General features: G+C 42.0%; 7 protein-coding genes and 1 non-coding gene across 8 annotated transcripts; 3 read left to right on the top strand and 5 right to left on the bottom strand.

The window, feature by feature from the left end:
- Window positions 1-295: 295 nt before the first annotated feature.
- Window positions 296-367, bottom strand: PICMEDRAFT_t142. The gene has a single exon. It is a non-coding gene; the product is annotated as a tRNA-Glu (tRNA).
- A 272-nt stretch (window positions 368-639) lies between these two features.
- Window positions 640-3084, bottom strand: PICMEDRAFT_13510 (hypothetical protein; the record flags this gene model as incomplete). Its single annotated transcript, XM_019160072.1, has 1 exon — window positions 640-3084. One exon carries the CDS (start codon window positions 3082-3084, stop codon window positions 640-642), a length of 2445 nt encoding a protein of 814 aa, XP_019015415.1.
- A 309-nt stretch (window positions 3085-3393) lies between these two features.
- PICMEDRAFT_74553 (hypothetical protein) lies at window positions 3394-3843 on the top strand (the record flags this gene model as incomplete). Its single annotated transcript, XM_019164801.1, has 1 exon — window positions 3394-3843. The coding sequence occupies one exon, from the start codon at window positions 3394-3396 to the stop codon at window positions 3841-3843; it is 450 nt and encodes a 149-aa protein (XP_019015414.1).
- Window positions 3844-3980: 137 nt separating this feature from the next.
- PICMEDRAFT_74552 (hypothetical protein) lies at window positions 3981-5720 on the bottom strand (the record flags this gene model as incomplete). Its single annotated transcript, XM_019164800.1, has 1 exon — window positions 3981-5720. The coding sequence occupies one exon, from the start codon at window positions 5718-5720 to the stop codon at window positions 3981-3983; it is 1740 nt and encodes a 579-aa protein (XP_019015413.1).
- Window positions 5721-5945: 225 nt separating this feature from the next.
- PICMEDRAFT_74551 (hypothetical protein) lies at window positions 5946-6527 on the top strand (the record flags this gene model as incomplete). Its single annotated transcript, XM_019164799.1, has 1 exon — window positions 5946-6527. One exon carries the CDS (start codon window positions 5946-5948, stop codon window positions 6525-6527), a length of 582 nt encoding a protein of 193 aa, XP_019015412.1.
- Window positions 6528-6702: 175 nt separating this feature from the next.
- PICMEDRAFT_13506 (hypothetical protein) lies at window positions 6703-7809 on the top strand (the record flags this gene model as incomplete). The annotated part of the gene is made up of 3 exons (XM_019160071.1): window positions 6703-6723; window positions 6785-7741; window positions 7774-7809. 3 exons carry the CDS (start codon window positions 6703-6705, stop codon window positions 7807-7809), a joined length of 1014 nt encoding a protein of 337 aa, XP_019015411.1.
- Window positions 7810-7842: 33 nt separating this feature from the next.
- Window positions 7843-10245, bottom strand: PICMEDRAFT_37279 (hypothetical protein; the record flags this gene model as incomplete). The annotated part of the gene is made up of 2 exons (XM_019163071.1): window positions 7843-9821; window positions 9894-10245. 2 exons carry the CDS (start codon window positions 10243-10245, stop codon window positions 7843-7845), a joined length of 2331 nt encoding a protein of 776 aa, XP_019015410.1.
- Window positions 10246-10754: 509 nt separating this feature from the next.
- PICMEDRAFT_37021 (hypothetical protein) lies at window positions 10755-12413 on the bottom strand (the record flags this gene model as incomplete). Its single annotated transcript, XM_019163048.1, has 1 exon — window positions 10755-12413. One exon carries the CDS (start codon window positions 12411-12413, stop codon window positions 10755-10757), a length of 1659 nt encoding a protein of 552 aa, XP_019015409.1.
- Window positions 12414-14371: the final 1958 nt, after the last annotated feature.

Below are 14371 nucleotides of genomic sequence, written 5' to 3'. Positions count from 1 at the left end.
CCCAATATGGAAACACCCGCAAGTCTCGATTTCCTCCATTCGGTGCGATTAGTCCTGCGAAAGGCGCCCTTCGTTTGCCGAGGCGGGCGAGATCGCTATTAGTGCGGGCATCAGGATCAGTTAACCGGCCGCACAACCATAAAGGTTGCATCTTCAGTGGAGTGCTTTGAGAGCCGCTAGAAGCAGCTAGCGCCGGTTAGCGGCTGCTGAAAGGAATTCGAAAAGATCATCAGGGGTGAGGATAGTGGGGTACAACAGAGGTTTGTTGACAGAAAGATAAGGAAAAAAGTTAAACTTCCGATACCGGGAATCGAACCCGGGTTTGCCCGGTGAAAGCGGACCGTGATAGCCATTACACTATATCGGAAAAGTCGGTGTTAAAGACGAGATGTATGTGATGGTGTAGGTTAATGGGAAACAACGTTTTCGATTTTTAATTAGGAACTCTAAAGAACTTAAGAACGTTGCCGCTAACCGCTTTAGAGTGATTTAAATAGTGACGTTTCAAAATGGTACATTATGGTTCAACAAAGTAATATATTACAGTAAATAAGTTGATATAAAATTAGCCTATCCCATACTCACTATCATTCCTATTTGAGGAGGTGGGAGCTAAAGAACGCCGATACCCGAGGGTCTTTAGCTGCTATATGGAGCCATAGACCGTGTCGGTGGTAGTCTTCTTGCCGTCGTCCTCGGCTCCGCAGTGGTTCTAGAGGAAAGCCTCGTGCTCGTGCTCGTGCCGCTTCCGCTACGATGACGCGAAGAACTTGACATACGTTGGCCACTCTGGCTAATATGGCGGTGGTGTTGAGGTGGCGGTTGTTGTTGTTGTTGCTGCTGCTCCAGCTGCTGCCTTCGCCGCATGCTCAAATTGTCGCCCCCGGTTTGCGAAAATTGTGGTCTATTAATGATCTTCTTCAGAGCATCAGAAACTGGAGTATACTCGGGTGGGCTTTGTTCCGGGTGGTTTTCGTTTATGCTCATGATGTCAATAGCCTTTCCATTGGGAATCGATATTTCGGTTTCACCAGGTTCCTGCGTATAGGTAGGGACTGGGGGAAGTAAGCTTATGAACTCCTCCTCCGTCAAATCCTCGTTGACAAGCAAATCAGCTGAAGAAGGAGACAAACTGGTCGCGGAGTGAACATCCGACGTGGTGTCTCCAGAGGCAGTAGTCGTTCTTGAAATACTGGTTGGAATCTCTAGCTGGGAAACGTCATCAGGAACTTCCTCACTTTCGTGTGATTCAGTGGAGATATGTCCAGCTGATAAATCCGAAGTCATCGAAACGTTCGACATTGATTGACCACCCGTGTTATTGGATGGAATGGAGGTATTGGCTTGACTATTCTGTACTCTTTCTTGCTGAATGAGCTGATTTCGTAACTCCTTTTCTTTTACGTTTTCTCTCTGGATCCTTTCTTCAATCTCCTTTTGTTGTCTGATCATTTCCTCCGTGATACCCAAATTTCTCAGACTTTCCATATCCAAATCATCACTTGACCTTTCTTGATTGGATGTTGTCCCCACTGGTGGTCTGTCGGAATTGGTAGCAATAGAGGAACGACGTCCAAAGTTTTCTAAAAGCTCATACGCAGATGCCGAACCACTAGACAAACGTGGAGGTCTTTTTGGCAACTGAGGTTTTCGAGACAATAGAGGCGCTTCATTTTCGGGAGTAGAGACTGTGATAACAGGTACAGAACTTCTCAGCTCTGGATGCTCGGTAAATGGAAAACGCTGAGAAGCTGGTTCTGCAGTGTTGTGATTCGGGTATGCATACCTCTGCGGTGTGTTGCCAGAGAAAGAGTGAGGGGACTGGGCATTGTGCATGTCTTCAACTTTCGGAGATAAGACAGGAGTTGAAACAGTCGGGGTAAGACCAAATTGTGAGCCATTTTGTTGCTGAATATCATTACCGCTAAATCTCCTGCCGTTGCCATTGAAAGCCTGGTAGCTTTGTATCGGTGATTCGGCAGAAGGTCTTGAAGGCAGACTTGGAGAGGCGGGGTGAACAGGCAACTTGGAGGAAAGTAGAGTGTTTGAGCTACTAGGTACAATGGGTCGCAGTTGGCCACCTTTGTTGGGTACTGCAGCCCCTCCATAGTCTCCATAATACGAAATGGAGGGGATGCTAGAGCTTGATCCTGGGTCCAAGCTCGACAGCCTACTCCTGACTTTGCCAGGGTTATTTGCAGAAGGAAGTGGCCTCAACGGAGGGATAGGTGCTGCCGAGTTTGGATATTGCCCAGTGCTGAAAAGTCGGGATGAAGCTTCTAAAGATGGCGAATCAACCGGTATTGCCGTGCTTTCGTTAAGCGATTGGGGGTAAACTTGCGATGACAGGGTGGCAGGAGAAGCCGGAGAGTCAGAAGCATTGCGAGCCTGAGAGCCAAATGAGTAACTCTCGGACCGTCTCGGGGTTGCGGAAGAGATGTGAGAAGGGTGGTTGAGGGCTGGTTCTAAATTTGGAAGCTTTGTGACTCTCGCTGGATACGACGGCGACTGAATCGGCTGGTCTACTTGATTTTGAAGGGGCTCTTCTTCCGACAGCGTTTGTGACAGCAGATCCGTCACCGAGGAGGGTTCAATTGGCTGGAGAACCTCGCTGTCTGTATCCGAGCTTGAATCCGAGTCTATGTCGGAATTGGAATCTGCGTAGCTGTCCACAAAGTTCGAGTAGTCGTCCCCCGACCCGCCATTCGGGGAGCCTTTGACAACGCCATTGGAAACACCGGCGTGCGACACCGGCGGTCCGCCGCTCGTGGGAGTGGCATTTGTGGGTGGCCGGTGTCCTCTTTCAAACGATTCACGCTGATTCTGAATGCTCTGCTGGGGTATCGAACCGACAGACGTCCGCTCCACCAGAACGGGGGCTACTGGAATCGGTGGTCGAGAACATCCAACCGAGCTGGCGTGTGCTCCATCTGCGGCCTTGCTGCTTGCCCTATCTTGATCTGTATCTGGAAATGGGCCTCCTTTCCCGTGATCTCTTTTTTGCTCTTTCTCCAGAAGTTCCCGTTCCCGCTCCTGCTGGGCCAGCCTTTTGAACGGGTTCGTGTCTGCGGCGTCCTGCTGCATGACCGTGCTCTTGCCCAAACCAGCTCTGTTCGCCAGAGCAGCCTCTGCGACCCCCTTGAGCCGCCTCTTAATACCAGAAACATGCTTATGCTGGCACTGGGTCTGCTCCGACCGCAAATCGTGCCAAGCCTCTGCCGCTCGCGGCCGATCGGCCCTGAAATTTGCCGAAATTTTTTGTGGAGTGCTCGTCGAGCACCACTAGAGAAGGAACGACATGAAAGAAGGGGTCGGGAGGAGAGAAGAAACGGAATGGAAACAACAAAGGCCCACGGCACATCTATAAAAGAAGAGAAACCGAGGTAGCACATGATGTTTACGGCGAGAACGGTACTGAAGAAAGCTGCAGAACATGCGAAACCCCTACAACAGGTGAGATACAAAAGAGACAAGGCTGGTCTCAATCCCCAGCTTGAGAAAATTGTCAACCAGCTCTCTGTGTTGTCTGCTGCGAGAAAGCAGCCAAGACTTCTGAAGCTCTGCAACGAGGACTACGTCAAACACAGAACAGTCATGAAAGCGTGGTCTGTGTACAGAAAGGCCAAGATCCAGCAGAAAGAAGAGCTTTTGAAAAAACAGTACGAGTCGATGGAGGCGGCTGCGGAGGAGTTGCAAAAGCTTGACGCCAAGCTGTACGACATCGCAAACGAACACCAGTACGGTAAGAGGTTCCCATTAGAGATGAGAGTGCCAACAGAATACCCCCCAAGACAGATATGGTTCTATGAGTATTTTCCTAAAGCGCCTGGCTCCAAAAACTGATGGTGCATTGGAACGTCGCCGCTGAAGCGTGAGGAAACTACCTATATAATCCTTGGCCTAAGTATTAATCTATGTACACCTTGTAAATAATCGTCCTTATTCATTCTGTGCTTTGCACTCCTGCCGACCGGTCGAGGTCAAAGGTCGATGAGGTAATCGTCACGGCTGGGTTGTGACGCTTGGAAATTCGGCTTCTCTCCGGCCGGGGGTCCAGATGTCTGGTAGTCGTCAAAAGCTTCCTCACCACTATCTTCGCTGTTACTGCTGGCCGATTCGCCGCCTTCTGCGTACCCAGCGACGGGGTCTGTACCCTCTTCATCGGCACTTTCTTCGGCGTCGAACTCTCGAACGTGTGAACTGTGAGTATTCGGCTCGACGCCAGCATTCTCGAGTGTATTGTCAGCTTCGGCTTCTTCATTAGCACCATCGCTTCCTTCTCCATCTCGTTCTGCACCCAGTACATGCACTTTTCCAGATCCACCTCTCTCATTTGGATCCAACACGTCATATCCGTTGGGAGTGTTACCAAACAGATCACCATTACTATAGTTGTCGTCGTCATCTTCACTATCGTCGTCGTCATCGTAAACGTCATCATTGTGGTCGGCAGTTTTTCGGCTCCTAGCCTTTCTGATTCTTCCCTTCTTACTTCCACCTTGCGATAAGTCGTATCCTTCTCTTTCTAACTGCTCCATTAAAGATAGTTCGTTTTTGTCAAGACTATCATTTTCACCAGGAGTTATCTTTTCATGTGACAAGTGGTCTTTTGCAATCTTGCTCTTGCCTGAAAACATCTTTTCAAAAAACCCTTTTTTTTTCTTGTCACTCACCTTTACATGCTCGACATTGTATTTCTCTAGCTCTTCTTCCTTCTTCAGCTTTTCTTTCTTCAGTTTTTGCTCCCTTTCCCACCTGGCTTTTTCTAGCATCATCATTTCCCTTTTCTCAGACTCTGATCTCTCTTCTATAATCCTCCTAGCTTGTTCAAATGATGAATGCAGTAGTTTTTGGCCGATAAGTTTCCTTTCACTTATTCGGAAGCTATCGTTTTTATCTTCTTCCGTTTTTGGTTCCTTTTCAGTTTTTGTAGACCACCTAAAGATGCCATTCTTACCAGCACCTTTCCAAGAGGTATTTGTAGACTCATCCTCGTTCTTTCTGTAAATACCTTTTTCGTCATAAATCCATTCACCAACAATAGCTAATACTGCTTTGTGCAATTCCATTTTTTCTATACAGCCACGTTGTCGGGTGTTCATCACAGGTATCTTATCCGACAAATATTGCCGATCATCTGCAACGATAGTGTTATAACATTTCATCGGCATTATACCTCCTTCAGTAAGAAGTGAAGACTTACTATTGTCGGTCTCTTTCTCTGGGCTCAAACTATTCTCACCTTCCGGGAATATTGAAAACAATAGCTTTGTGACAGGTGCATCAAAAGTCAATTTTTCCGTTGGTATTTCTTCAAATTCTCCGAAGTCATCATCAAATTCATCAACGATTTCATCATTGTGGTATGGGATTGAAGCTGCCTCGCCATTTGTAGTCAGATCTTCGGCGATGTTGCCAATTTCGGCACTCTGGGCATTTATCCATGTATTGTTGTCAGTAATATCTTTTCGTTCAACTTTAACAATTCCATCAATATTCTTCTCAGTAGAAGGGTTCACTGAAATGAAATCTTTTGAATCGAGTTTACCTATCCCCTGGTCAAATGCATCATGTTTCTCATCAGTAATAGGTAATTGATCGTTCGACTCGCATGTGCTAGACCTGGGCTTTTGTTTCTGTGTAATATCTTGGCTATTTCCCCATACGTTCACATCATAGTCTAATTCGCTTGCCCAAACGTTATCTGTGGTTCCTGACATGACTTTTGGCTTCTTTCTAGATATATATTTGTGTTCAATGGCGTTGAAGGAGAATCGGTGTTTCAAGACATGAAAATCAGTCCGTGCAAAAACAATCAATTTTGGTCGCTGAGTCGACAATACGCCAACTTCTACAACAAAATTCTTTACAAATATTTCCATAACCTCTGCACTGATATATATATTTGAACATCCACACATGAGCCATCTATAACTGAATACACAATGTCCGATAATTCAGCTTACTTGGTTCTCGAAGTCCCTATATTCACATCACACAAAGCAGTAGCCGTTTTGGTAAAAAATGTTCAGAACCTTGAAACGATAAAGAAAAACCTCATACAAGGGAACAGAGAGTATGATTATGCATTCATAAATGCCAAGAACATTGTTTGTATGGAACAGCTGTATAGTGCCTACTACAAAGTTATGCAGAGTTTCCATTACGAAACGATGAAATCCAAGTCTCTTCATACTGAAATAATTTATGCTCTATCCCCATTCAAAAACATAATGGATTGCTTAAATAAGTTTGGAATATCAAAACAGAGCGATGCATTAGTGGTTCTGAAAATAATGAAAACTGAAGAGGCTAACATAGAATATTTTGAGTCAGAACTGGCGAACATCAAAACTGTCGTTAATGGCGATTTTGTTGAGCTAAATGATGTAAATCTTCAGACTACTGCAGATATAAAATCTATCGTAAAAAACTATAAGTGCAAAGTTGATCAAACCCAACCAGAAAGCGATTGGGGCACCATAACCAGAAATCTGGTTTCCATTATACAGCTCAAAGGTTTATAGTATTTCTCGAAGTAATTCTTATACAAATTTCGTGTACCTACCGAATTTTATCTACACAAACCCTGTCCCGTTTTCTTCTATGATTATTCCTTTTTCACATTCTCAAACGTTATGGATATGGTTTAATGATGCGTGTACAGTCTATAAGTGACTCACTGCGCTATATAATTCCAACATGTGTCATTTTCTATATGGCGTACGCTGAGTGGGCGTTCTCATACTTATTCTGCTACAATCATGTCTACCGAAGCTCGCAGGATAAGGCTGCGATGCTTGCCTTCTTAGTGATATCCAATGTACTTTGGTTTTCTGTTCTTGTATCCTGGGTATTTACTTTCATTAGGGGACCGGGAATCATGCCATGCAGGATCCCACCTTACGAATTATCAAACTTTATCCATGAGGGAGAAAAGTTCAAAAATGTCAAAAATACTGATGTCTCAGACGAAAAGAGTGATATATCTTCGGAGTCGTCATTAACCGTTCCACTGAATCGCAATGTTATTCCTCCACCCGATATATTTGAATGTGATTATAATGGTTTACCCTTTTGGTGCTCTGAGTGCTCCACATTGAAATTACTACGATGTCATCATTCCTCCGTCAAAGACCGGTGTATTCCAATGTTCGACCATTTCTGTACATTCGTAGGTTCCACAATAGGAAAAGATAACTTTGGTTTCTTTCTTTATTTTCTTTTCTCAATGCAAACATTGATGTATTTTACATGTATTAGCATCATAGTTTACTCTGGAGTTTGGGGTCATTTGCATGCCGCTTTAATTGTATTCCTTATCACAACTGGTTTTATGGCCATATTGGTCGGAAATTTGGCTTTCAACACAGTAGGTGACATTTATCTGGGTCAAACTACCATAGAACGGCTACAAAGAACCCGAACAAAGAAAAAGATTGCAAAGAGCCAGTCTAATGAAAACGATCAAACCGATCTAGGAGAATATGTGAACGTGCAACATCCCACCAATAGAAAATTACGAGTTCTAGTCAAACTACTACCATCCGACAAACCATATAACAATGGATTCAGAAAAAATCTTAGGTTATGGTATACTGATTTCACTAGATTGGGAAGTCCACAACAAATATTAATGTTCCAAAACTCTATGTTCAGTGAGAAATTCAAAGAGAGCATTTCAGAGAGAATAAATTCAGGAAATTACGTGATTTTTGGCTCGCAATCGAAATTACAGTCGGTAAGTGTTTAGACTGGTTTACGTGTAAATAGAGTTCACCCTCTCATTTGAAAATCAAGGATATGTAAATTATAAAGCTCTAAAATGCTCCTTTTGATTCTTTAGACACCTTCAAGCTTAGTGTAATACTCGATTAAGCCAAACTCTGTTTGCAAAGTTTCAGTTCTATATGAAACACGAATATCAGGAACATTTGTTTTTTCAATATCATTGCCCTCAACACCACTGGCGTTAAATTTATGGCCAATCCAGTGTTTTTTTAATTCGTACTCAAAGCCTGACATTTTCACTGAATTTTTTGCCAATTCGGACATGTCAACATTAGACAATTTCCAGATTTGAGCAGCTACCGAGTACTCTTCAATCAAAGGTTCTCTGGTATACGAGAATTGTAAAGGATCATCGGTTGATAAAGCAACATTCAGGCCTCGCTTGAAATATGAAGGAAGAGGGTTCTTATCATAAGTCAAGAATAACGCGTTATTAGATAATGGTGACATGGCAATTCCTATCTGACATAGATAGTATAAATATTGAACAAAAGGAACTTTCCTGAGCAAAATACCATGACTGATACTTTCAGAAGTTAAGTAAGCAGATATTAGATGATCAGGGTCACCCGCCTCACCAGAATGTGGACGCAAAACAAAAGTGTTGAAGTTACGCATTTTTCTCCAATGATTCAATGATGTTAAGTTAGAGTAAATGTAATAAAGGTAATATGAGTAGGGAGGGTTGAACTCCGAATCCCACTTACTTGGAAATGGGAACTTCTTATGAAATCTTCTATCTGTTTTGGACTCATCATCAACAGAATCAAAACCTATAACTCTTTGCAAGAAGATGTGTAACTTAGGGTGAGATTGGGGGTTTTTGGTAACCTCAAATAACGGCTTGAAAAGGTTGTTTACTATGTCTCTAAAATTTTGCACCAATCCACTTTTTTTGTAAATATTGTAAAGTCTTGGGACTTGAATAAGCCATCTAACATTATGCGAGAATAACTTATTATCAATGACCCATGCAGCTAGCTTATCCCATTCATCCAAACTACGTCCATATATGGAAATTCGGTACTCAGCCATTTGATACTTGGAAGACTCCAAATCATCAAACACTTCTTTTGTTATTTCAGCCAAATAACGTCCTTGTATGAAATTATCTGTCTTTAAAAAGATTTCTCTTAATCTGGACTCACCCATCGGATTATATTTCAAATTGAATTTGTCAAACCGATGGAAAGTATCCCTATGTGCATGCATATCCAATGTATCAATACTTAAATCATATGCTGTTAAATTAAGCGAGTCAAAGACTTGCTGTAAAGTCAATATCTGGCCATCCCTTTTAATGACTTTTTCATCGGGAGAATGTCTGATTTTATGCTTGATAAATCTTAATAAATGCTTTTGATTCATACATGCGGAATGGTGGACGTGAACATCGACTTTTCTAACATTGTAGAAATCTCGGTGGGGGTTTTTCTTTGATTCTGATGTTTCTTCATGATCATTAAGCAGGTAATATAGATTCCACCTTGCTTCTAAATACTGTAATCGCTTGAAGGCAAACGACTTCATAGGTCCATCAGATGCGATGTTAATGATCTTTTCCAAATCCAGGTAGTAATCTTTGATTGTTGGAACTTTGACCAGATTCTCATTAGTTTTTGAATCAACAATTTGGTACGTGTCTTCATCATCTGCTACAAAATTTATTGTTGCATCTTCACCAGGAATTTCACAACTGTCCATCTGAAATTCACGAGAGTCAACGTGTCTGCTTTTATCGTTCAAATTATAAGCACTATCATGATTGAATTTGCGAAAATTTCTAGCCTTCCAAAATGGAGATGGAGGATTTGGGTATATATTCCAATTATCTGAATTCTTAGGGTTCTGGTCAGGATTTTGCAAAGAAACGTCTTGATATTTCTTTCTTGTTTCTACGCACCATTTGATTTGCTTGTATATGCTTATAAGCTCTATTGATGGTTCGTCAATAGCAGAGTTGTGATCATTAGCTAATATGCTGCCGAGCTTAAAGTTATGTTCCTCAGTCTCCTTCTGTTGCTTCTGAACTTGTTGTGAAGTCAGATCTCTTTGGCCGGATGAGAAATGACCAGTTTGAGAACTCGAGTGAGGATGTAAACTTGAAAACTTAGGAGTCATTTCATGAGTTGCAGGATTGTAGCTAAATTTGGAGTTCGATCTAGACAATTTAGGGGTACCAGATAAGATTGGAGGAGGCGGAGGAATTATAAAATCTGCAACAGATGGCCGTCTACCTGGATGATTGTGAGAGCTTGCCGATGATGATCTCGAATTCCTAGGGGAGCTAGCCAATGTATTCAGTGCACGTATTTTAGCATCTTGGTCCTTTAGCATCTGCTCCTCGTTGTATGAAAAATGTGGGTTGAGCTCTTTTTCCTCTTCATCTGTATTTGGATCTTCGTTTTGTAAGCCGTAACTAAAAAAGTGATTAACTTTCTTTCCACTAGTCATGTCCAGAACTCTATCGTCGTACTCATTACCCGAATCTTCTGCTATCGCTTGATTGAGGTCTTCTTTTGTTTTATCAGATTTCTTTGGAGTGTTTGGAGTTGATTCATCGGTTAATGACAGGAAGTGCAATGCGCTGCTACATTGGGACATATTACCGTCTTTATTGTCGTGTGAAGCCATTCCTTCGATACTATTGTTACCAATTGTTATTGAAACTTGGAGCGTCTTAAGCTGTATCTTCTTGGAAGGAAAGACTCAAAATCCTGAAGAAGGAGGAGCATCAGGAGTATTATAGGAGAAATATAATTACTTCATCCGCACGGCATTCGAGCTCTTTTTTTTTGCGGACAAGAATAGGTGCACAACAATTCACCACTAAACTAAACTCACCATTAATTCAACTAATGTGGTTTTCTCATTCTTCATAAAATCCAGTTGCATATATACATAAAAAGTAAATGATGCTAAAACATAAATTAGACTGAACACTACAAAAGCCTTCGCCGGAATCATGGGCGTAAACGTTTTGGATCTCTTGGGAATAGAGAAGCACGTCTGATGTTCTTCAAATCCAAGAAGAACATCAAAACTCTTTCCATACCAATACCACCACCAGCGTGTGGAGGACAACCGTAGGTGAAAGCGTTGACGTAATCTACAGTACCAGGTCCATCTGGATCAACACCATGGAAGTTCATTCTCTCCCTCAATAGCTCAGGATCGTGGATACGTTGTGCACCTGAAAGAATTTCTTCACCTCTCATAAAGAAATCGTAAGAGTTGGAGTAGTTAGGATCTTCTGGATCTGGCATTGTGTAAAATGGTCTGACGGCCAATGGAAACTTGTCTAAAATGAAGAAATCAGTGTCATATTTGTCTCTAACGAGTTTTCCCAAAAACTTTTCATTCTCAGTAGAAAGATCTTCAAATGCACCCTGGTCTTTGCCATTGTCGTTCAACATTTTAACCGCTTCCTTGTAATGGATCTTGACCATTTTTTCAGGGACCTTGAACTCCTCAACCGGGAATTGTTTTCTGATTGTAGCAATTTCGTTGGCGTATCTCTTCTTCAATTCGTTGAAAATAAAAATGAACATGTCTGCCAAAACATCGACTGCTTCATGGTAGTGTTCTTCAATGGCCATCTCCATATCCAAACCAACGAATTCCGTCAAATGGCGGTGAGTGTTTGAGTTCTCAGCTCTGAAGACAGGAGCGATCTCGAAAACTCTCTCGAAATCTGCAGCAATTAATTGCTGCTTGTAGAATTGTGGTGATTGTGCCAAATAAGCCTTCGTTTTGAAATAAGTGACCTCGAAAACGTTTGCACCACCTTCAGATGGAGATCCAATTAGCTTTGGAGAATGGATTTCCCTAAAGTTCAAGTTTGACAAGTATTCTCTAAATAATGCACAGATACCACTTTGCAACTCAAAGATACAATGGTTAGTGTTTGTTCTCAAATCAATAACTCTTGCATCTAGTCTCGTATCCAAGTTAACAATTGGTAAACCCGAAGCTTCTGCCTCAGCGTCAGATCTGGAAGCATCTTCGATCAAGAGTGGTAGTTGCGATGGAGCAGCTGAGATGAGGTAAATCTTTGTGATATGAATTTCAACATCTTGAACGGTTGCGCTTTTGACTGGTTCCTCGACCTTCCTAACAATACCGTGGACCAAGACGATAGACTCAAAACTCAACCCTGCAGCCCATTTAACCATTTGCTTAGAAATGGAGTCACCATTTGATTTCAATAAACCTTGAACAAGTGCGTCTTGTTGTCTAAAGGCAAAGAAACACATGTTAGCACTCTGTTGTCTTGCATTATGAACTCTGGATCTGAAGACAATTTCCTCGCCATCGTTGGCAGCAGATAATGTAGAGATTTTCGTTCTCTTGACCCCCGTGACGTCTTCTGCTTTCGATTGCATCAATGGCTGTTTACCATAATTATCCTTGGCAGTATCGTTTGCCAAAGCCGCAGCCTCTCTTGCGGCTTGTTCTTCGGCTAATTGTGCAGCTTTCTCCGCTTTCTTTCTCTCCTTCTCCTTCTCCTTTTCTAACTTCTTCAACGCCTTTTTAGATAAAGGCTGGCCATCAGGGCCCAAAATTGGCTGTTCAGCACTCAAGCTGACTTCGTCAAGCTTCTTGGTAACTTCCTCACTCATCTTAGTTTGCGTGGTAACAGGCCGTATCAGAACAAACTAAGAAACATGAGAATATGGTATAATCAGCGGTGAATGACGTTAGATGAGGAAATGTACGTTGAGAAGTCTTGAAAAATCCGGCGTTGACTAACATTCTTGACGTAGAAAAAGACGATCGACCCAAAAAAAGCGACGATCGGCCTTACTCACTATTTTTGCTAATTAATTATGGGAGCCGTTTATACAGTATAAATAGAAGGGAAAGTAGTAAGAATGAAGAAAAAGGAGAAGAAGAAGAAGGAGAAGAAGAAGAAGAAAAGAAAAAGAAAAGAAGTTGTTATAGAAGTTTAATATGACAGAAGGATTGCGAAAAAGACAGAAGGAAACTGTTTTTCTCTCGCTTTTTACCAAGAAGATGGCTGCAGAATAAAATGGAATTGAACCACATAGAATAGATTAGAATAGAATGAATTAGTTTTGGAGGGGAATCACAATCTGTTGTTTTCAAGGAAAAAGTAGTCACCGTGGGATTTCTGTTCCTTGTCCATTTGAGAGTCTAACTTATTGATTCTAGGTCTGAAAGAGTTAGGGTCTCTTCTGAAAGTGACATTAAGGTTCTTCAAGAATCTGTTACATCCAGTTAATAATGATTCTGCTTTTCTAGCTGTGGCGTCAATAGATGGTTGCCCCTCGAAAACCATGACCTTATCAGCCATATAAGTTGCCATGATAAAATCGTGCTCAACAATAAATGCTGTTTTCTTCGAATGAATAATAAATCTTCTGATAACCTTGGAACAAATGATACGCTGTTCAGAATCCAAGTATGCTGATGGTTCGTCAATCAAGTAAATGTCAGCCTGTTTACCCAAAGCTAAAACGATGGCAACTCTTTGCAACTCACCACCCGACAAGTGCTGAACTTCTTGGTCAATGATATCTTCAATCTTCAATGGTTTGACAACATCGGTATTAAACTGTGGATGTAAGAAAGATGATCTGATTTTCTTCAAGAACAACTGTCTAACTGTGCCTGTGAACTTTGGAGCAATCTTTTGGGGCTTCATAGAGACGTTTAATTCCGGTACCTTGAAACCCTCATCTGGTGGGATAGCACCTGCGAGCAACTTACATAGTGTTGTTTTACCGGTACCGTTCTCACCCATCATGACGATAATTTCAGAATCGTTGAAAGATCCCGCTTCGACATTCAGTTTGAAATCACCTTGAGTTTTGGACATGCTTGGATAGGTGAAGTTACTTGTTTGTTCAATCATCATGTTATCTGAAGCATCGGTTAATCTAAATTGCAATGATTCACTTCTGAATCTCAAGTTCTCGGAAGGAATATGACCATCCAAGAAAATGTTGATACCTTCTCTGACAGATGCGGGGAAAGAAACCACACCATAGACAGAAGGAACACCATATAAAATACAGACGTAGTCGGAAAGATAATCCAAGACAGACAAATCGTGTTCCACGACGATGGTAAAAACATCGGTGTCGGATAGGGATCTGATAATCAATGCAGCGTTCAATCTCTGTTTGACATCCAAATAGGACGAAGGTTCATCAAACATGTAAACATTAGCCTTCTGAACGCAGGTCATTGCAATGGCAAATCTTTGTAATTCACCACCAGATAATTTAGAGACTTCTCTCTTCAAAAGCTTGGACAAGTCGGTCATCTTGATGATAGTTTTGATTGAGGCCATGTCATCACCTTCAGATCTGGCCTTCAACAATTCCCCAACTTTGTTGACAGGGCCTTTGATAGCTCTTGGAATGTTATCCACATACTGGGGCTTAATGATGGTCTTAATGTTTTCCTCCAAAACTTTGGTAAAGTAGTTTTGCAACTCAGAACCTCTGAAATGTTTGATGATGTCTTCCCAGTCTGGGGGGTCGTCGAATCTCCCCAAATTTGGCTTTAGCTTGCCGGATAAAATCTTCAACGCCGTGGACTTACCGATACC

The sequence above is a fragment of the Pichia membranifaciens genome (genome assembly GCF_001661235.1).
Source record: "Pichia membranifaciens NRRL Y-2026 unplaced genomic scaffold PICMEscaffold_7, whole genome shotgun sequence".
NCBI classification, from domain to species: Eukaryota; Fungi; Ascomycota; class Pichiomycetes; order Pichiales; family Pichiaceae; genus Pichia; species Pichia membranifaciens.
This window is presented reverse-complemented; position numbering and strand designations above follow the sequence as displayed.